Source organism: Pristiophorus japonicus, chromosome 6 (assembly GCF_044704955.1).
Source record: "Pristiophorus japonicus isolate sPriJap1 chromosome 6, sPriJap1.hap1, whole genome shotgun sequence".
Taxonomy (NCBI): Eukaryota; Metazoa; Chordata; class Chondrichthyes; family Pristiophoridae; genus Pristiophorus; species Pristiophorus japonicus.
This window is the reverse complement of record NC_091982.1, coordinates 103,119,750-103,137,735: the sequence shown is the minus strand read 5'-3', so window position 1 is coordinate 103,137,735 and position 17,986 is coordinate 103,119,750. Positions and strand designations below refer to the sequence as shown.

The 17,986-nt window shown below is 45.0% G+C and overlaps 1 protein-coding gene across 1 annotated transcript in view; it reads left to right on the top strand.

Annotated features, from left to right (window-relative positions):
• The window catches only part of LOC139265194 (sodium- and chloride-dependent neutral and basic amino acid transporter B(0+)-like), a 116,071-nt gene that overhangs the window by 26,537 nt on the left and 71,548 nt on the right, over positions 1–17,986 (top strand). The window contains exons 3-5 of the mRNA XM_070882119.1: positions 2,068–2,199; positions 4,273–4,440; positions 14,284–14,422. Coding sequence (XP_070738220.1) covers positions 2,068–2,199; positions 4,273–4,440; positions 14,284–14,422 — 439 coding nt within the window. The remainder of the gene's footprint in view (positions 1–2,067; positions 2,200–4,272; positions 4,441–14,283; positions 14,423–17,986) is intronic.

Sequence of the window (17,986 nt, the reverse complement as noted above, 5' to 3'; positions counted from 1 at the left end):
TTCCCGGTCGCAAAGTCATTTGCCCCCCGTTAGTGCCCGGGGGGTGCTAATGGGAGACACAAATGACCCCAATTTCTCACCTCTGGTTTGATCTAAAAGAAAGTGAGGAAATTTAGGGCTGTGTCGTTAATTGATATTATAATCATATATTTATGCACTTTGACATTCTGTAGTTTCGACAGTAATGATCAATCCTCCATTTCTTGGAGCAAAATCAATGCAAGATGTTTCTGCTAGGAGCACATATATTATCATCTCTGTAAGGGGGCGGTCCCGGGGGGTCAGGTTCACCTCTCACCTACTTGAGCGGTTCGAATCGCTCCCACTCACTTAGATTCTAGACTCTGGATTTATTTGGGGGATGTGATAAAATGCAAAGGACAACTGGCTGGATGCAAAATAACTTTGATTTTATTACAGACAAGAAAATACAATGTCAAACTTATAATCACTCTAATAAAGAACAATACATTACACATTCAAAGGGGATTACAGTAAAAATTACATCTCCCACTTCCCAATACCTAATCCTAGCTAGGTTCGACTCCAGGGCAGGCAGGGACTATGCTTACCAATCCTTTCTGGTCAGTTAGCGGTAGTTCACGATTTCAGGGTTCGTTGAATTCTGTAGGTTCTGTTTGCCGTACCCCGAACGTCGGAGAAGACGTCTTACTGCGCAATCTTCATTTGGGTTGAGTCCGCTGATGCGGTAAGGCGCATTTTGGATCTATGGGGTAAGTACTCGGTTTTCTTCGTTAGAAATAGGTTCAAAGTCTCTTTAGGTAATGTTTTCACCTGTTGGTCGTCAGGCCTTAGATTGTAGAATGGAAACTTTCGATTTTTCGGTTTCTTCCTGTTGAAGTTTTGGTTCGAGTTTGGTCAATCACGGTGGTTTTTCGCTGGTACCACATTGGCTGTGGTCGGTTGCTGCCGTGATGTTCTTCCTGCCTTCAGGACTTTGAGGCTGAAGAAGTTAGTTTACAACAGTCGTGTTGGTTTCTCTCCCTGTCTTGATGACATCAGCGTGGTCTCAGTTGTATGGCAAAGTGTGTCACCTGAGGTAGTAGCAACCTTGTAGCTACTACCTAGCAACCCTAACCTCTGTTAAAACAGGGGCCAGTTATGCGGTTTGAGTTGTTCTAATCTTCGTGCCAAATCAGTCCAGGATTCTTTGTTTAAATTTGGCGGGCTTGACTTTTCTTTGTAATATTTTGGTGGGCTTGTTAAAAGTTAATATGTCTTGGGTGGGTTGCATTTCTAAATCTATTTCCTGATGGAAATATTAGCTTGCTAACCGCAATGTTCTTTTATGCTTGGTTTTTCGCATACAGGCTGTCGCGGGCCCTTTGTTCTTATTCATGTTGAAGATGGCTTTTCTCAGTTTGGTTTGATGACTGGCCATCTCTGAGTTATTGCTGTAATGTAAATGTCTCTTGTGGAGAAGGATTTTCGAATGTCCATTCCTCCAGACAAGTTAACTTAGTTTCAACACCCAGACAGTTCCAATAATCAAGTGGGCTTCTTTAGTTCTTTAGGCCTGCCCACAAACTTGAATTTGTCTTTTAAAAGTCCAAAATTCGATTCAAGTTTGTAGTTTCTTCCATAAGCACTTTAGGATTTTAAACTTTCCGGTAGATAGTCCCAAATTAAATTCCCTTTCAAATGAACCCAAACACTGGTGGGGGGGTGGTTCTCATGAATTTTGCACCCTTCATTTCCAGCAACGACCCCATAATGAATACCCTGTAAACTACATGACTGCACTGAAATAAAGCATTTGCTTTGTGCCAGGTGCCATTTGAGACTCCTAGTGCAAGGGACTGGGGTGTTGTGAGCAAATCGATAGGATAAGAGCCTGAATGTTCATTATGGCTGTTTTTGTTTTGTATTTAGATGCTGAGTAAACTTGTAATCTGCAGTCACACTGTTCTGTCAATATTTAGTTCCTGTGTTAATATGAAATGGACTGATTAGTTGTTTAATATCCACCTCAAAATTGCATGAATAAACCTGGTGAATCTAGCATCCATACAATCTTTTTCAGCTTTCCTTTATTATATTTTCCAGGTGTGTTTCTTATTCCCTACGCACTCATGCTGGCACTCATTGCGATGCCAATGGTTTTCTTGGAATCTTCCTTTGGGCAGTTTGCCAGCCTCGGACCTGTTGCAGTGTGGAAAGCCGTGCCAATGCTACAAGGTTAGTGTTTATTCAACAACACAAGCTCGACAACAGTTAAAATTTTTAATAGTGTTTAATTCATACTAATACACTGGTGGTTTAAGCCAGCCTCGCTGAAGTACCATTTGCAATCTGATGTGTCGTACACTTTACAAAAACAGATACAGACTGTGAAGAGGCAGACATAGCAAGTGAAATGTTTTCCTTCCTCGTTCCAAATGTAGTCAGATATTAGACCCACTACCTGGAGCACTCTCAATCTGTCAGTCAGTTATTAATGCTTGTTGTAGGGCATTAGGCACCTGCTGATTATATATATACATGTATGTGTTTAAAATGGTAGCCAAATATAAAATGGCTGTCAGGGGACTCCTCCAAGCATGATGGGAACTCAGTTAGTCAAGCAATGAACTGCTGACTGAGGCTGACTGAACAATGACCCTGTGAGGCCTGGTACCAGGAATGTCTTGGATCAACAGCTTGAGGCAAGATAACCATAACAAACCATTATAGTGGCTGGTACGGAATGTCCTTAATCGATGACTCCAGATGGAGTGCATAGCAACCATGTTGAGATAGCTCAGCAAGGTCACAGCAGAGCCCCCGAGTAACAGAGATAAGGGGGCCTGCATCACATCACAGGGTCATGAATCAGCCCGAGCTGACAGAAACCGAACATACAGCCCTCCGATGTACCAGGGGAATTCTATTGGGTTAAAGAAACCGATATGTAATCTATAATCGTTATGATTGGATTGTGTCCAGCCGATGTGGGCTGAGTAACTGGAATTAACTGCTGTGAAACATATAAATATTGATGGTTTTCTTTGTTCGGCGGAGAGAGGTGCCTGGACTTAGACCAGAGGCTTCCTCCCCGTCAGCGTAATAAAGGCCGTTTTGGCATTGGAACCGATCCCGAGTGTTGAGTGATTCTTGCGAGAAAACATTCATGCTAACAATGCTGATGTGATTTCATGGTTCAGTTTTACAAAACAAATTACTGTTCATTTAAATTTTACTTGTTTCATTTAGACGTAGCAACAGATCATTGAAATTTGGATAAATATTTTCCATTGGTATAAAGAGGAGGAGGGCATTCAGTCATGCCAGTGCAATAGTGTGCCTCTGGAATGAGAAGTATGATGAAAAGAGAAAAATGTTGAAAGAATGGGAGCTGGTGTACTGCTTAAAATTAAATAAACTAAATCAGACACGTAGCTCAACAATGCAGCTAGTCCTGGGCAACAGTGAGGGCTCTAGAGCTGTCCCTGTGCCCTTAGACAGAGGAGGAAAACATCAGCCAAGGATCCTGCTAAAACGTACATGTGTGGGTTATGGACATTGGGTGAGGACAGGACTGGGCCTAGCTGGAATGCTCCTGCTGGTTAATAGTTAATGATCTTCACTGCTTAGGTACTTAAATAATTTACCTCATTCAGGGATATTTTCTTTAAGAATTAAAAAATGATAAGAAAATCAATTTTACCCATAATTATTTACACTAGTGCACCTCCCATGGCATTGCTCACAGTGTCAGATAATAAACTGTTTTATAAGGACAGAAACTTTATATCATGTAACATGCACTGTATTATTCTGCTGCATACAGTTGTGTTTAAGTTGGCCTTTAAGGCCGAATGGGTTAAGTGCTGTAAATACGCACATTCTGAGGTCAATTAGCGAGCCATTGTTTTTTCTGTTGATTGCATTCCTATAGAGTGAATTCCTGGCTCTTCCAGTAGGTCAGAAAGACCAGAATGAAATGACTGGTTCTCATATCTTTATATGTTATATCATCTGGATAATTTTGTTAAGAAGTGTGATTTCTGAAGTTGGATGTACACAAAACTTCTGTATATATATTTATGAATTATAAGTTTGACTATTTGCAGTAAACTGCTTGGCAATAAAGTTCAGCTTTCCTAATCTATAAAACAATTCCAGAGCATCATTAACACAAAAATAACAGCAGGAATTACCAAATTGCAACTAAGCAAAATTGGTTTGTCTGGCCAGCTGAATCCCGATGAAATAATTTATTCTAACTAAACAGTTTCTAATCTCAGCTCCTGTTCCTTGTTCCATTTTAAGGTGTGGGGATCACTATGGTCATGTTGAGTACAATTGTTGACATCACCTACAACTGCATCATCGGCTACAGCCTGTTCTACTTGTTTGCCTCCTTCCAATCCCCCCTGCCGTGGGCAGACTGCTTCAGTTGGTGGGGTCCAGATGAAACATGCAGCAGGACTTCCAAAGGTACTGTGTTAACTTCTATTTGCTAAAAGTATTGGGGGGTAGAAATAGCTTACACCCCGTTTCGATAGTTTTTGCCGCAGCTGCGGTTCAGGTCACCTCTTGAGCGACTTTCGGCTCTTTGTTGATTTTTTTTTCCCCTTGGCACCAGAATTCGCTCTTAATGGGGGCGGTAACAACACCTGAGAGGTGGAAGTTGGGGGTGGTGCGAAGTGACTGTCGTGATGATGTCATCACGGCGCTGCGTCGCCACAGCTATCTCCTTCAATTAAAGCGGAGAGCTTTTGCGATTTTAAAACTTCGGCCCACTGGGCCACCAGGGAGGGTTTCGGCTGGGCCAGTGGCCTGGCACCCAAGAGCGGGTGCTAGGCTGCCTGTTGGGAACCCGGGGCATATTTGTTGGTCCGACATGGCAATCAGCCGACCAAAAAAAACATGGCGGCAGCGGCAGTGCGTCCTCCCCTTTAAGGGAAGCCACATTGCTACTGCAGAAAACCTCAGCCTCACTGGACCACCGGGAAAAAGCAGGTTTAGGCACCACTGGGAGAGCCGAAGATTTTCAGAGGGGACTGTCGCCGTCGCGGGGGTCACGTTGGGGGGGGGGGGAGGGGGGCGGGGTGGATCGGCGGTACACATGGTGATGACGTGCTTAGAATGGATCGGCAGCAGCGGAGCGGTAGGGGGAATTGGGGCACCACCAGGAGGGCAATAATGCTTGTTGTGTAAGGAGAAAGAGTCAGACTGAACACCGTGAGCTCAAAGTAAAGTGTGATCTTAGTTTTTTATTGCAGGTCTCCAGAGAGTCTCTCCAACCTGTGAAGCCTCCTTAAATACATGTGCTCCCAAGGGATTATGGGATCCCTTGGAACATCAGGTAATGAGCTCTCTGGTGGCTCTACAGAGTAAATACAAGTTTACATATATAACAACACTCCCCCGCAAAGTCAATAGTGTAACTATTTACAATGTGAGTCGATCTGGGTCCCTTCTTGCCCTGGTTGATTGTCTCGATGTGAAAGCTGGTGTTGTTGTATCATTTGTTGGGTCTTCGCTGGGCTGCTGTGCAGCTGGCCTTGCTGGGCTGCCTGGTGTGTTGGGCCCTGCTGGGCTGCTGTGGATGATGGGTTCTGCTCTTTGGTCAACCGTGGTGACAGTTTTGCCACTGGTGTGTATGTTGGGGGATCAAAAAAGGTAGGGTCCAAGGTGGGTTGCTCAGGATAGTCCGTGAATCTGAGTTTGATTTGGTCCAAGTATTTCCAGTGAATGAGTCCATTTGAAAGTTTGATCCGAAACACCCTGCTCCCCTCTTTGGCCACGACAGTGCCGGGAAGCCACTTAGGACCTTGTCCATAATTTAATACAAATACAGGATCATTGATTTCAATCTCGTGTGATACATTTGTGCTTTCATGGTATGCACTTTGTTGAAGCCACCTGCTCTCTACCTGTTCATGTAGATCAGGGTGAACTAATGAGAGCCTTGTCTTAAGTGCTCTTTTCAAGAGCAGTTCAGCAGCTGGGATTCCAGTGAGTGAGTGGGGTCTCGTGCGGTAGCTAAGCAGGACTCGGGATAGGCGAGTCTGCAGTGAGCCTTCAGTTACCCTCTTCAAGCCTTACTTGACGGTTTGCACTGCTCTCTCTGCCTGACCATTGGATGCTGGTTTAAACGGGACAGATGTGACATGTTTGATCTGGTTATGGGTCATGAATTCTTTGAACTCAGCACTGGTAAAACATGGCCCGTTGTCGTTCACCAGGACATCGGGTAGGCCGTGTGTGGTAAACATGGCCTGCAGGCTTTCAGTAGTGGCAGCGGACGTGCTAGCCGACATTATCTCACATTCAATCCACTTGGAGTATGCGTCTACAACCACAAGAAACATTTTTCCTAAGAACGGGCCTGCACAGTCGATGTGTACCCTAGACCATGGTTTGGAGCGCCAAGACCATAAATTTAGCGGTGCGTCCTTGGGTACATTGCTTAACTGCGAGCATGTATTACATCTGTGAATGCAGGACTCTAAGTCTGCATTGATACCGGGCCACCGCACGTGGGATCTGGCTATCGCTTTCATCATTACGATGCCTGGGTGGTTACTGTGGAGGTCCTTGATGAAGGTGTCTTTGCCCTTCTTGGGGACCACTACTCGATTGCCCCACAGAAGGCAGTCTGTCTGTATAGACATTTCATCTTTGCGCCGCTGGAACGGCTTTATCTCTTCCTGCATTTCCACTGGGACACTGGACCAGCTCCCGTGAAGCACACAGTTTTTGACTGGAGATAATAAGGGGTCCTGGTTTGTCCAGGTTTTGATCTGCCAGGTAGTGACGGGTGATTGCTCACTCTCAAATGCTTCCATAATCATGGCTAGATCTGCGGGATGCGCCATTTCCAGCTCCATGGTGGGCAATGGTAGCCTACTCAGAGCATTGCCGCAGTTTTCAGTGCCTGGCCTGTGGTGGATGGCGTAGTGGTATGCGGACAAAGTGAGCGCCCATCTCTGGATGCGGGCCGATGTGTTGGTATATATCCCTTTACTCTCGGAGAACAGAAATATAAGTGGCTTATGGTGAGTTTCCAATTTGAATTTTAGCCCAAACAGGTATTGATGCATTTTCTTTACCCCATAGACACACGCTAACGCTTCTTTCTCAATCATGCTGTAGGCTCTCTCAGCCTTAGACAGACTCCTGGATGCATAAGCAGCCGGTTGCAGTTTCCCGAAATCATTAGCTTGTTGCAATACACACCCGACGCGATATGACGACGCATCACATGCTAGTACCAAACGTTGACATGGATCATACAACACAAGCAATTTGTTTGAGCATAACAATTTTCTCGCTTTTACAAAGGCTTTTTCTTGGCTTTTGCCCCAAACCCATTCGTCCCCTTTTCGTAGTAAGATATGCAGTGGTTCTATCAGTGTGCTGAGAACCAGTAAGAAGTTATCAAAGTAGTTCAGGAGTCCCAGAAACTACCGCAGCTCCATCACGTTCTGTGGCCTCGGTGCGTTCTTGATTGCCTCCGTCTTCGCGTTGGTTGGCCTGATGCCATCCGCCGTAATCCTCCTTCCCAGGTGCCAGGAAAACGCACTTCAAGCATTTTAAATTGAGTCCCACGCAGCTGAGTCGACTAAGAACCTCCTCCAGGTTCTGCAGATGCTCGACTGAGTTCCATCCTGTGACCAAGATGTTGTCCTAGAAGACCACGGCGTGTGGGACTGACTTTAGTAAGCTTTCCATGTTTCTCTGGAATATCGCCGCCGCCAATCATTCCAAACGGGCATCTGTTATAAACAAAAAGACCTTTGTGCATGTTGAAGCAGGTGATAGTCTTCAATGATTCTTCCAGTTCCTTGGTCATGTAGGCTGAAGTCAGATCCAGCGTCGTGAACGTTTTTCCCCGCCAGCGTTGCAAAGAGGTCATCGGCCTTTGGTAGTGGGTATTGGTCCTGCAGGGAGAAACGATTGATAGTTACTTTGTAATCACCACAGATTCTGATGGTGCCGTCTGCCTTGAGGACTGGGACGATAGGACTGGCCCACTCATTGAACTCGATCGGGGAAATGATGCCCTCTCTTTGCAGCCAGTCTAGCTCGATCTCTACCCTTTCTCTCATCATGTACGGTACTGCTCTCGCCTTGTGATGGATGAGTCACGCCCCCGGAATTAGGTGGATCTGCACTTTTGCTCCTTGGAATTTCCCGATGCCTGGTTCGAACAGCGAAGGAAATTTACTTAAGACCTGGGCACACGAAGTTGTCCCAGTTCCAGCGTATCTTTCCCAGCCAGCTCCTGCCAAGCAGTGTGGGACCATCGGCCGGTACCACCCAGAGTGGTAGCTTGTGCACCGCTCCATCGTAAGAGACCTTTACGGTAGCACTGCCGATTACAGGAATCGCTTCTTTCGTGTAAGTTCTTAAATTCGTGTGGACTGGAGTTAAGACTGGCCTTGAGGCCTTGTTGCACCACAACCTTTCGAAAGTCTTTTTGCCCATGATGGACTGGCTCGCGCCCTTGTCCAGCTCCATTGGCATCGGGAGTCCATTTAGTTCAACATTCAGCATTATCGGGGGACAATTCGTGGTGAATGTGTGCACCCCATGTACCTCTGCCTCCTCGATCTGATACTCTGGTTCATCGTGATCCTCCATGGATCTGCCCTCCTCTGCAACATCGTGGTTTGCAGGTTTAACAGGCTTTGCAGATCACCTGCACACTCGTTAGAGGTGCCGCATTGTTCTACAGCTCTTGAAAACGTACTCTTTGAATCGGCATGAATGGAACCGATGATCACCCCCACAGCGCCAACAAGGTGTTAATGGCCTTGCATTCATCACCCTTGATAGTAGACTCTGAGACATCTGCGGACGTGTAGCTGCAGGTATGTGTGACCTGCCCTGTACGTTACGATTCGAAGACAACATCACTTTGTTCACAGTACTTGTAGCAGCACTTGTGTGCTGAGAGATTTGCTTCGCATTGTCATTGGTGGCAATGAACGCCTGGGCTATCGCTATGGCCTTACTCAAGGTTGGGGTCTCTACAGTCAAAAGTTTGTGAAGTATGGTTTCGTGGCCAATGCCAATACGAAAAAGTCTCTGAGCATGTGCTCCAAATGTCCTGCAAATTCACAATGTCCTGCAAGGCGTCTTAGCTCAGCAACATAACTCGCCACTTCCTGGCCTTCAGACCTTTTGTAGGTATAGAACCGGTACCTCGCCATCAGAACGCTTTCCTTCGGGTTCAAATGCTCTCGGACCAGTGTGCACAAATTGTCATATGATTTCTCCGTGAATTTCACTGGAGTGAGTAGATTCTTAATGAGGCCATACGTTAGTGTCCCACAGACGGTGAGGAGGATCGCCCTTCATTTGGCAGAGCTCTCTTCCCCATCTAGCTCATTGGCTACGAAGTATTGGTCGGGTCGCTCCACAAAAGTTTCACAATCATCTCCCTCCGAGAATTTCTCTGGGATGTCCAATGTTCTCTGCATCTTTGGGTTCACTATCTGTATCTCATCGCCAGTTGTTGTGTATGGAGAAAGAGTCAGATTGAACACTGTGAGCTGAAAGTAAAGTGTGACTGTAGTCTTTTATTGCAGGTCTCCAGAGTGCCTCTCCAACCTGTGAAGCGTCCTTAAATACCTGTACTCCCAAGGGATTATGAGATCATTTGGGACTCCAGGGGATGAGACCTCTCGTGGCTGTACCGGATAATTACAAGTTTACATATATAACAATGCTAGCATCGGCCATTCCATGAAAAGTTGGCGGCCACTCCACTCCGCAGCATGGCTGCCAATTTGCAGTGGTAACAGGCGTTAAGGAGAGGGACAATTTCAGCCCTTAGGTCTCTTAATGAACCTGTCTTGTGGGCCTGTGTAAATTTTCTCCTACTCAGTCTGTGAGATGTGAATTTGTGTCATCAGCCATGACAGCAGGGGAAAACCTTGTCACCAATTATCTGTTCTTTAACTGGGCCCCTATCCCCGAGCATCCGTATCACTGAATTACGCAGAATGAAACCATTTTGCCAGGATGTGCAGTTGGACATTGCAGACTATGTGCCCATTGAAGGAGTAAAAGCCCTTTCTGTTGATGTAGCTTTGCAGATTCTGAAGGGGAGCCTTCAGTGCCACGTGTTCCGTCAATCGCTCCGAGCCCTCTGGGGAAGCCAGCAATTCTATTGCTCAGTGTCCTTGTCCTTTGCTCCACCACAGACCTCCAAATGAAATGATGTCCACAACCCGACAGATCAGGGTGTTAGTGATCTGTTCAATGCTGACCTTCACCGCCCCTGACTGATCCAGCACAGGACTCCTGTGGATGGCTGAACGAATTTGGACTCATAAAAGTTGAGGGCTGTGATCACCTTCACTTCCATTATGAGGGCTCCTGCAGAACATGGACCGAGGCTTCAAGTCATCGCGGAGCAGGTCAGATACTCGGTCGATGGCCTCCTTTGTGAATCATAAACGGTACAAAGTCAGCTTCTCCGACATCTCCAGGAATGAAAGCCCAGGTCTGCACACTCTCTGGGCAGAATATCTGTGACTGTGATGTAGTCTCCTCCTGTGGTGCTTCACTCTTTGGGCCTCTTGTCTTTGGTTCCATTCTTCCTATTCCTCCAATACAACAAAAAGCCCGAAAGTGAGCTGATTTTCTTAATTTACTCAATAATAGATTGCATAATGGTGGCCTGCAGCAACAAAACATCATGATGGCTTCAATTCTCTTCCTGGTCAGTGGATCTGCACTGACCCCGCCACACATCACTGATGATGAGATTCAACACTACCTCCAGTGCGCCAGTGCAATTTTCGGCCGCCTGAGGAAAAAAGTGTTTGAAGACCAGGCCTTCAAATCTGCCATCAAGTTCATGGTCTACAGGGCTGTAATAATACCCGCCCTCCTGTATGGCTCAGAGACATGGACGATGTACAGTAGACACCTCATGTCGCTGGAGAAATACCACCAACGATGTCTCCACAAGATCCTGTAAATCCCCTGGGAGGACAGACGCACCAACATTAGCGTCCTCGACCAGGCCAACATCCTCAGCATTGAAGCACTAACCACACTCGATCAGCTCCGCTGGGCAGGCCACACTGTTCGCATGCCTGACACGAGACTCCCAAAGCAAGCACTCTACTTGGAATTCCTTCACGGCAAACGAGCCAAAGGTGGGCAGAGGAAATGTTTCAAGGACACCCTCAAAGCCTCCCTGATAAAGTGCAACATCCTCATGGACATCTGGGAGTCCCTGGCCAAAGACCGCCCAAGTAGAGGAAGTGCATCAGGGAGGACGCTGAGCACCTTGAGTCTCATCGGCGAGAGCATGCAGAAATCAAGTGCAGGCAGCGGAAAAAGCGTGCGGCAAACCAGTCCCACCCACCCTTTCCTCAACGACTATCTATCCCACCTGTGACAGGGACTATTGTTCTCGTATTGGACTGTTCGGCCACCTAAGAACTCATTTTTAGAGTGGAAGCAAGTCTTCCTCGATTCCAAGGGACTGCCTATGATGATGAAGATGATGATGTGTTACCATGGGGTCATGTGTTACAATGGGGTCATGTATTACCAGCGGGTCAGGCTACTTCTCTGTTTTTTGTGCCAATTTTCAGCTCAAGTTATAACAAAAAACAAGAGACCCCCCTGGACATTTTGCTACCACAATGTGTTTTTTATATTGATGGGTTTCTGTAACAATCATGAATAATTGCAAGAACTGTGTATTTAACGCCTTAATCTGATCTAGTGATTAGTAGCATTACAGAATCTGTCAATCAAAATCTACCATGACAAAGGTTGAGTAGGTTGGGCCTCTACTCATTGGAGTTTAGAAGAATGAGAGGCGATCTTATCGAAACGTATAAGATTATGAGGGGGCTTAACAAGGTGGATGCAGAGAAGATGTTTCCACTAATGGGGGAGACTAGAACTAGAGGGCATGATCTTAGAATAAGGGATCGCCCATTTAAAACTGAGATAAGGAGGAATTTCTTCCCTCAGAGGGTTGTAAATCTGTGGAATTTGCTGCCTCAAAGAGCTGTGGAAGCTGGGACATTGAATAAATTTAAGACAGAAATAGACAGTTTCTTGAGCTTATGATAAGGGGATAAGGGGTTATGGGGAGCAGGCAGGGAAGTGTAGCTGAGTCCATGATCAGATCAGCCATGATCTTATTGAATGGCGGAGCATGCTTGAGGGGCCGTATGGCCTACTCCTGTTCCTATTTCTTATGTTCTTACAAGCAGAGTGAGCACCAGAACTGGACTATGCTGTGAGTGGAGTGTGCAGACTATATGCCTGTGTTCCGATCCATCCACAGCCTCACCCATGCAATAAAATAGATTGGACTGATTCAGTCAGAGTGAAATAGTGGCCCTGATTATATGACCAGAATGAAACTAGCACAAAATATAAAAACAGATAGCAAGAGTTTCTACAGGTATATAAAAAGAAAAAGAGTGGCTAAAGTAAATGTTGGTCCCTTAGAGGACGAGACCAGGGAATTAGTAATGGGGAACATGGAGATGGCAGAAACTCTGAACAAATATTTTGTATCAGTCTTTACGGTCGAGGACACTAAAAATATCCCAACAGTGGATAATCAAGGGGCTATGGGAGGAGGAGGAACTTAACACAATCACAATCATGAAGGAGGTGGTACTCAGTAAGTTCATGGGACTAAAGGCGGATAAATTCCATGGATCTGATGGCTTGCATCCTAGGGTCTTAAGAGATGTAGCAGCAGGGATAGTGGATGCATTGGTTGTAATTTACCAAAATTCCCTGAATTCTAGGGAGGTCCCAGCAGATTGGAAAACTGCAAATGTAATGCCCCTATTTAAAAAAGGAGGCAGACAAAAAGCAGGAAACTATAGACCAGTTAGCCTAACATCTGTGGTTGGGAAAATGTTCGAGTCCATTATTAAAGAAGCAGTAGCAGGACATTTGGAAAAACATAATTCAGTCAGGCAGAGTCAGCATGGATTTATGAAAGGGAAGTCATGTTTGACAAATTTGCTGGAATTCTTTGAGGATGTAACAAACAGGGTGGATAAAGGGGAATCAGTGGATGTGGTGTATTTGGACTTCCAGAAGGCATTTGACATGCTGCCACATAAAAGGTTACTGCACCAGATAAAAGTTCACGGGGTTGGGGGTAATATATTAGCATGATAGAGGATTGGTTAACTAATAGAAAACTGAGAGTCGGGATAAATGGTTCATTCTCTGGTTGGCAACCAGTAACTAATGAGGTGCCGCAGGGATCAGTGCTGGGACCCCAACTATTTACAATCTAAATTAATGACTTGGAAGAAGGGACCGACTGTAAAGTAGCCAAGTTTGCTGACGATACAAAGAAGGGAGGAAAAGCAATGTGTGAGGAGGACACAAAAAATCTGCAAAACGACATAGACAGGATAAGTGAGTGTGAAAAAATTTGGCAGATGGAGTATAATGTTGGAAAGTGTGAGGTATGCACTTTGGCAGAAAAAATCAAAGAGCAAGTTATTATTTAAATGGAGAAAAATTGCAAAGTGCTGCAGTACAGTGAGACCTGAGGTTCTTGTGCATGAAACACAAAAGGTTAGTATGCAGGTACAGCAAGTGATCAGGAAGGCCAATGGAATCTTGGCTTTTATTGCAAAGGGGATGAAGTATAAAAGCAAGGAAATCTTGCTACAGTTATACAGGGTATTGGTGAGGCCACACCTGGAATACTGCATACAGTTTTGGTTTCCATATTTAAGAAAAGATATACTTGCTTTGGAGGCAATTCAGAGAAGGTTGACTAGGTTGATTTCGGAGATGAGGGGGTTGACTTATGAAGATAGGTTGAGTAGGTTGAGCCTCTACTCATTGGAATTCAGAAGAATGAGAGGTGATCTTATCGAAATGTATAAGATTATGAGGGGGCTTGACAAGGTGGATGCAGAGAGGATGTTTCCACTGATAGGGGAGACTAGAACTAGGGGGCATAATCTTAGAATAAGGGGCCACCCATTTAAAACTGAGATGAGGAGGAATTTCTTCTCTCAGAGGATTGTAAATCTGTGGAATTCGCTGCCTCAGAGAGCTGTGGAAGCTGGGTCATTGAATAAATTTAAGACAGAGATAGACAGTTTCTTAACCGATAAGGGAATAAGGGGTTATGGGGAGCGGGCAGGGAAGTGGACCAGCTAAATGGTTGAATCAGCCATGATCATATTAAATGGTGGAGTAGGCTCGAGGGGCTGTATGGCCTACTCCTGTTCCTATTTCTTATGTTTTCATGACAGCAACGTTCCCAATTAAATGTATTTCTAAAACACATTTCACATTTTATAGATCCGCTCTGCAATCTCACTCTGGATGATGGATATTTTGAAATAGTTAATACAACATGGCTGCAAGCAAACAATGAAACTTGTACAAATGGATCAGAAATCTATGTTCCTCACCAGGGTCCAAGTGAACAATACTGGGAGTAAGTAAATTACTACAGATAGCTGCACCTATAACCTGCACAGCTGTACCAGTAGATTCCTCTTGGGAAGGTCAGTTGGGTGACTATCCTGTTTAATGAGTGAAAAGCTGTTTGATTTAGATAGAGGTACTATTTACATCATATGTCTGTTACATAATAACATCACAACAGGGGCCCTTTCATTAGTTAACAGCGCCCTGGTTTCTAACGCTGGTGGTTTACTTTAACAATATTTATACACTGAAACCTTTATTGAGCACTACTCGAACTCCTAAACATTAAATGGTTCAAATTATATGTGACTGATATTCCTTCCTCGGTGTTTTTAATTGAATATAGAATTGTGTTTAACCCACAGGTCTGGTAACTGAATTGGGGGAACTGTCTGGGAGCAGGTCCCATGTTTAACAACATGAAGGAGTTGAATTCATTGGGAGATACAGTGACTAACTCAGGTGTAGATTTAACAGTGCTTTGTAAGGTAGTCAATGAAACACTGCCAGGATCTCCATCAAATGAGCTCTCATTGTTTAAACAAAACTTTATACGGGCGAATTTTGTCTGCTTTGCACCTTCCATTAGCACCTGTCGGGGGTGGTAACGATGCACTAAGGGGTTACGGATAGGGCATGGAGAATTCGACGACGCCCGCTAACTTACCTGCTGGTATTGCACTGGCGCTAACACATACCGTCTCGGTCTCTAGCACCCTGTAGATCGTGACATCATCAAGTGCACAGCGGTCGTGGGTGTGAAATTCGCTCCTGACCCCTGCTGCATCGCCAGGCATCAACATAGCAGGAAGAGGAGGCGTTATCACCTCGGCTGGCTGCTTGAAGAGCGATAATTAAGGCAGTGATGTTCAAATAGGCCAAACTTTATTCTTTGCACCAGTCTGGTGCCTGCTGAAAATTTTTGAAGCCTCATTGCTGCGCGATGTCCAAGCCCCCCACTCTCTGAGAATGATTAGGCCTGTAATGGTAGTCATGCAGGCCACACAGAACTGAGTAAAAGAATGTTGTGCACCATCATTGTCCCTTCACTTTAAGCGAGAGAAGCAGCCTTTGATGCTGGTAACACTGCACTGCACAGCCTTCAGCGCTCTGCGCTACCCCCACCCTCACACACTTTAGCGCCCAAAGAAAAGTGGTTAGCATTGAATTAGCACTCCACTTCCCTCTTGGAGCGTTAAAGTTGAAGTTCCCGGGATCAAAAAAGGATTATCACCTGGGGATACTTTTCACAGATTTCAAATGTTATCGCCCCAAATGGGGCGCAACGGAATTTCTAGCACTATATTTTTTAAATCGGCATAAATAGAGACATAAATCAAAAGGATCTGAAAGTTAGTCTCTGTTCTTTGTAACGAGTCAGTTCTGAATTGCAAAACTGTTTGTTGAAATTGGAAGGCCCAGTAATTGGGCTGCTTACGGCCACCCATTTGCACTGCTATCCTGTCGAAAAATGGTGGCCGCCACGCTAATGTCCTTCTCTAGCGCGAATCTCGCAGCCACCGTTTTGGTGGAGGCCTTAGCACCGATTGCAGTGCTAGCCCTGGAGATATAAATCAAGAGAGAGTGATGTCAGTCTGCATGCAACGCCGACTTAACGTCATGCTCTATGAACTTGGATCTTTGTGCAGAGCTCAGCACTGGGTCCCAAGCTCGTCCTGAAAAGCAAGCCTTCAGCAGACTAACAGTCGCTGTCGCACTTCTTAAAGTGGCACACACATCTTTCAGTTAAGTTTCCATTTAATCTTTTGGACTGAATTTTTAAAATTTTTATTGCAGTAGTGGATTGGTGTTAAAATATGATTAAAGTTTTTTTTGAAGTGTGCAGGGAGTACTGCTGGATGTTTGCAAGGTCTCAGATGGTAAAGGAAGGCCTCTGAGGAGACAGAAAATACTGGAAATACTCAGCAGGACAGGCAGCATCCGTGGAGAGAAAAACAGAGTTAATGTTTCAGGTCGAGATGACATCTGATTTGTTGAGTATTTCCAGCACTTTCTGCTTTATTTCATATTTACAGCATCCGCTCACAGAAGCAAGAGGAAGATGAAGAAGAGGAAGATGCCAAAGAGGAAAACACAGAAGAGGAAGAAGCAGAAGGAAGGATGCAACCCAGTTAGCCCCTTTCTGGCTGGGTATCTGGGACCGAATCATCTGCATGCGATATAAGTGACCACAACCCCAATTTCCCTTTCAATGTTTATCCCACACCTTACCTTCCCTCTGTTATTGACCATCACTCTTGGCCATAATACTGAAATAAAAGCACCACAGAGCAAACATTCCACTCCAACTTTACACATCTATCCATCCAATATGACACCAGGAAACAACTAATCACCCTTATGCATTCCCATAGTGACTGTCTTGTTTGTGCATTTGTCTATCCTATTGATGTTACACAGTGCTACCCCCGTTGCTGCAGCATGGCTGGAGGAAGGCTGTTGCCTTTCAGTGGGGGCACTGCAAATGGCCTTGCTGGTCAATCTTGAGGAGCTGGTAGCTGGGAGCGTGAAATAAAGTTGACAGCAAGGCAGCATTTGACCAAGTGTGGCATCAAGGAGCCCTAGTAAAATTGAATCGGGGGAAATCTCTCCACTGGCTGGAGTCATGCCTAGCACAAAGAAAGGTGGTTGAGGTTGTTGGAGGTCAGTCATCTCAGCCCTAGGATATCACTGCAGGAGTTCCTCAGGGCAGTGCCTGGGCCAAACCATCTTCAGCTGCTTATCAATAATCTTCCCTCCATCATAAGATCAGAAGTGGGGAATGGTCACTGATGACTGCACAGTGTTCAGTTCCATTTGCAATTCCGTGCGTAGCAAGATCTGGACAACATTCAGGCTTGGGCTGATCAGTGGAAAGCAACATTCACACCCTATAAGTGCCAGACGATAACTATCTTCAACCAGAGACAGTCCAACCACCACCCCATGACATTTAACGGCATTATCATCGCCATGACACCCAGGTCTCGTTGCACCTCCCCTTTTCCTAATCTGTCGCCATTCAGATAATATTCTGCCTCCCTGTTTTTGCCACCAAAGTGGATAACCTCACATTTATCTACATTATACTGCATCTGCCATGCACCTCTGCATTACCCTTGTCTATTCTCTCTGTTAATTCAATGAGGTTGGTCAAGCAAGACGTTCTTTTTTGAAATCCTGATGACTATTCATTATTATATTTTCTCTTTTAGTAGGAATTCCATTATTTTTCCTATCATCGATGTTAGGCTGACTGATCTATAGTTCGCTGGACATGTTCTATTTCCATTACTAAATATAGATGTTATGTTAACTATCTACCAGTCCTCTACATTAATTTTTCTAATGAATTATTAAATATGTGTAATAGTGTCTCTGCTATTTCTTCTCCAGATTTAAAAAAAACGCGTGGATGCAATCCATCTAGACGAGGGATTTTTCCTCTTTGAGTTTGATTAGTTTATTTAATATATCTGCTCTTTTTATTTTGTTATTTCATTACTAATTTCATGATCCAATGTCGTGTCCATCTGTTCTATCTCCCTGGTAAATACTGAAGCAAAGTAAT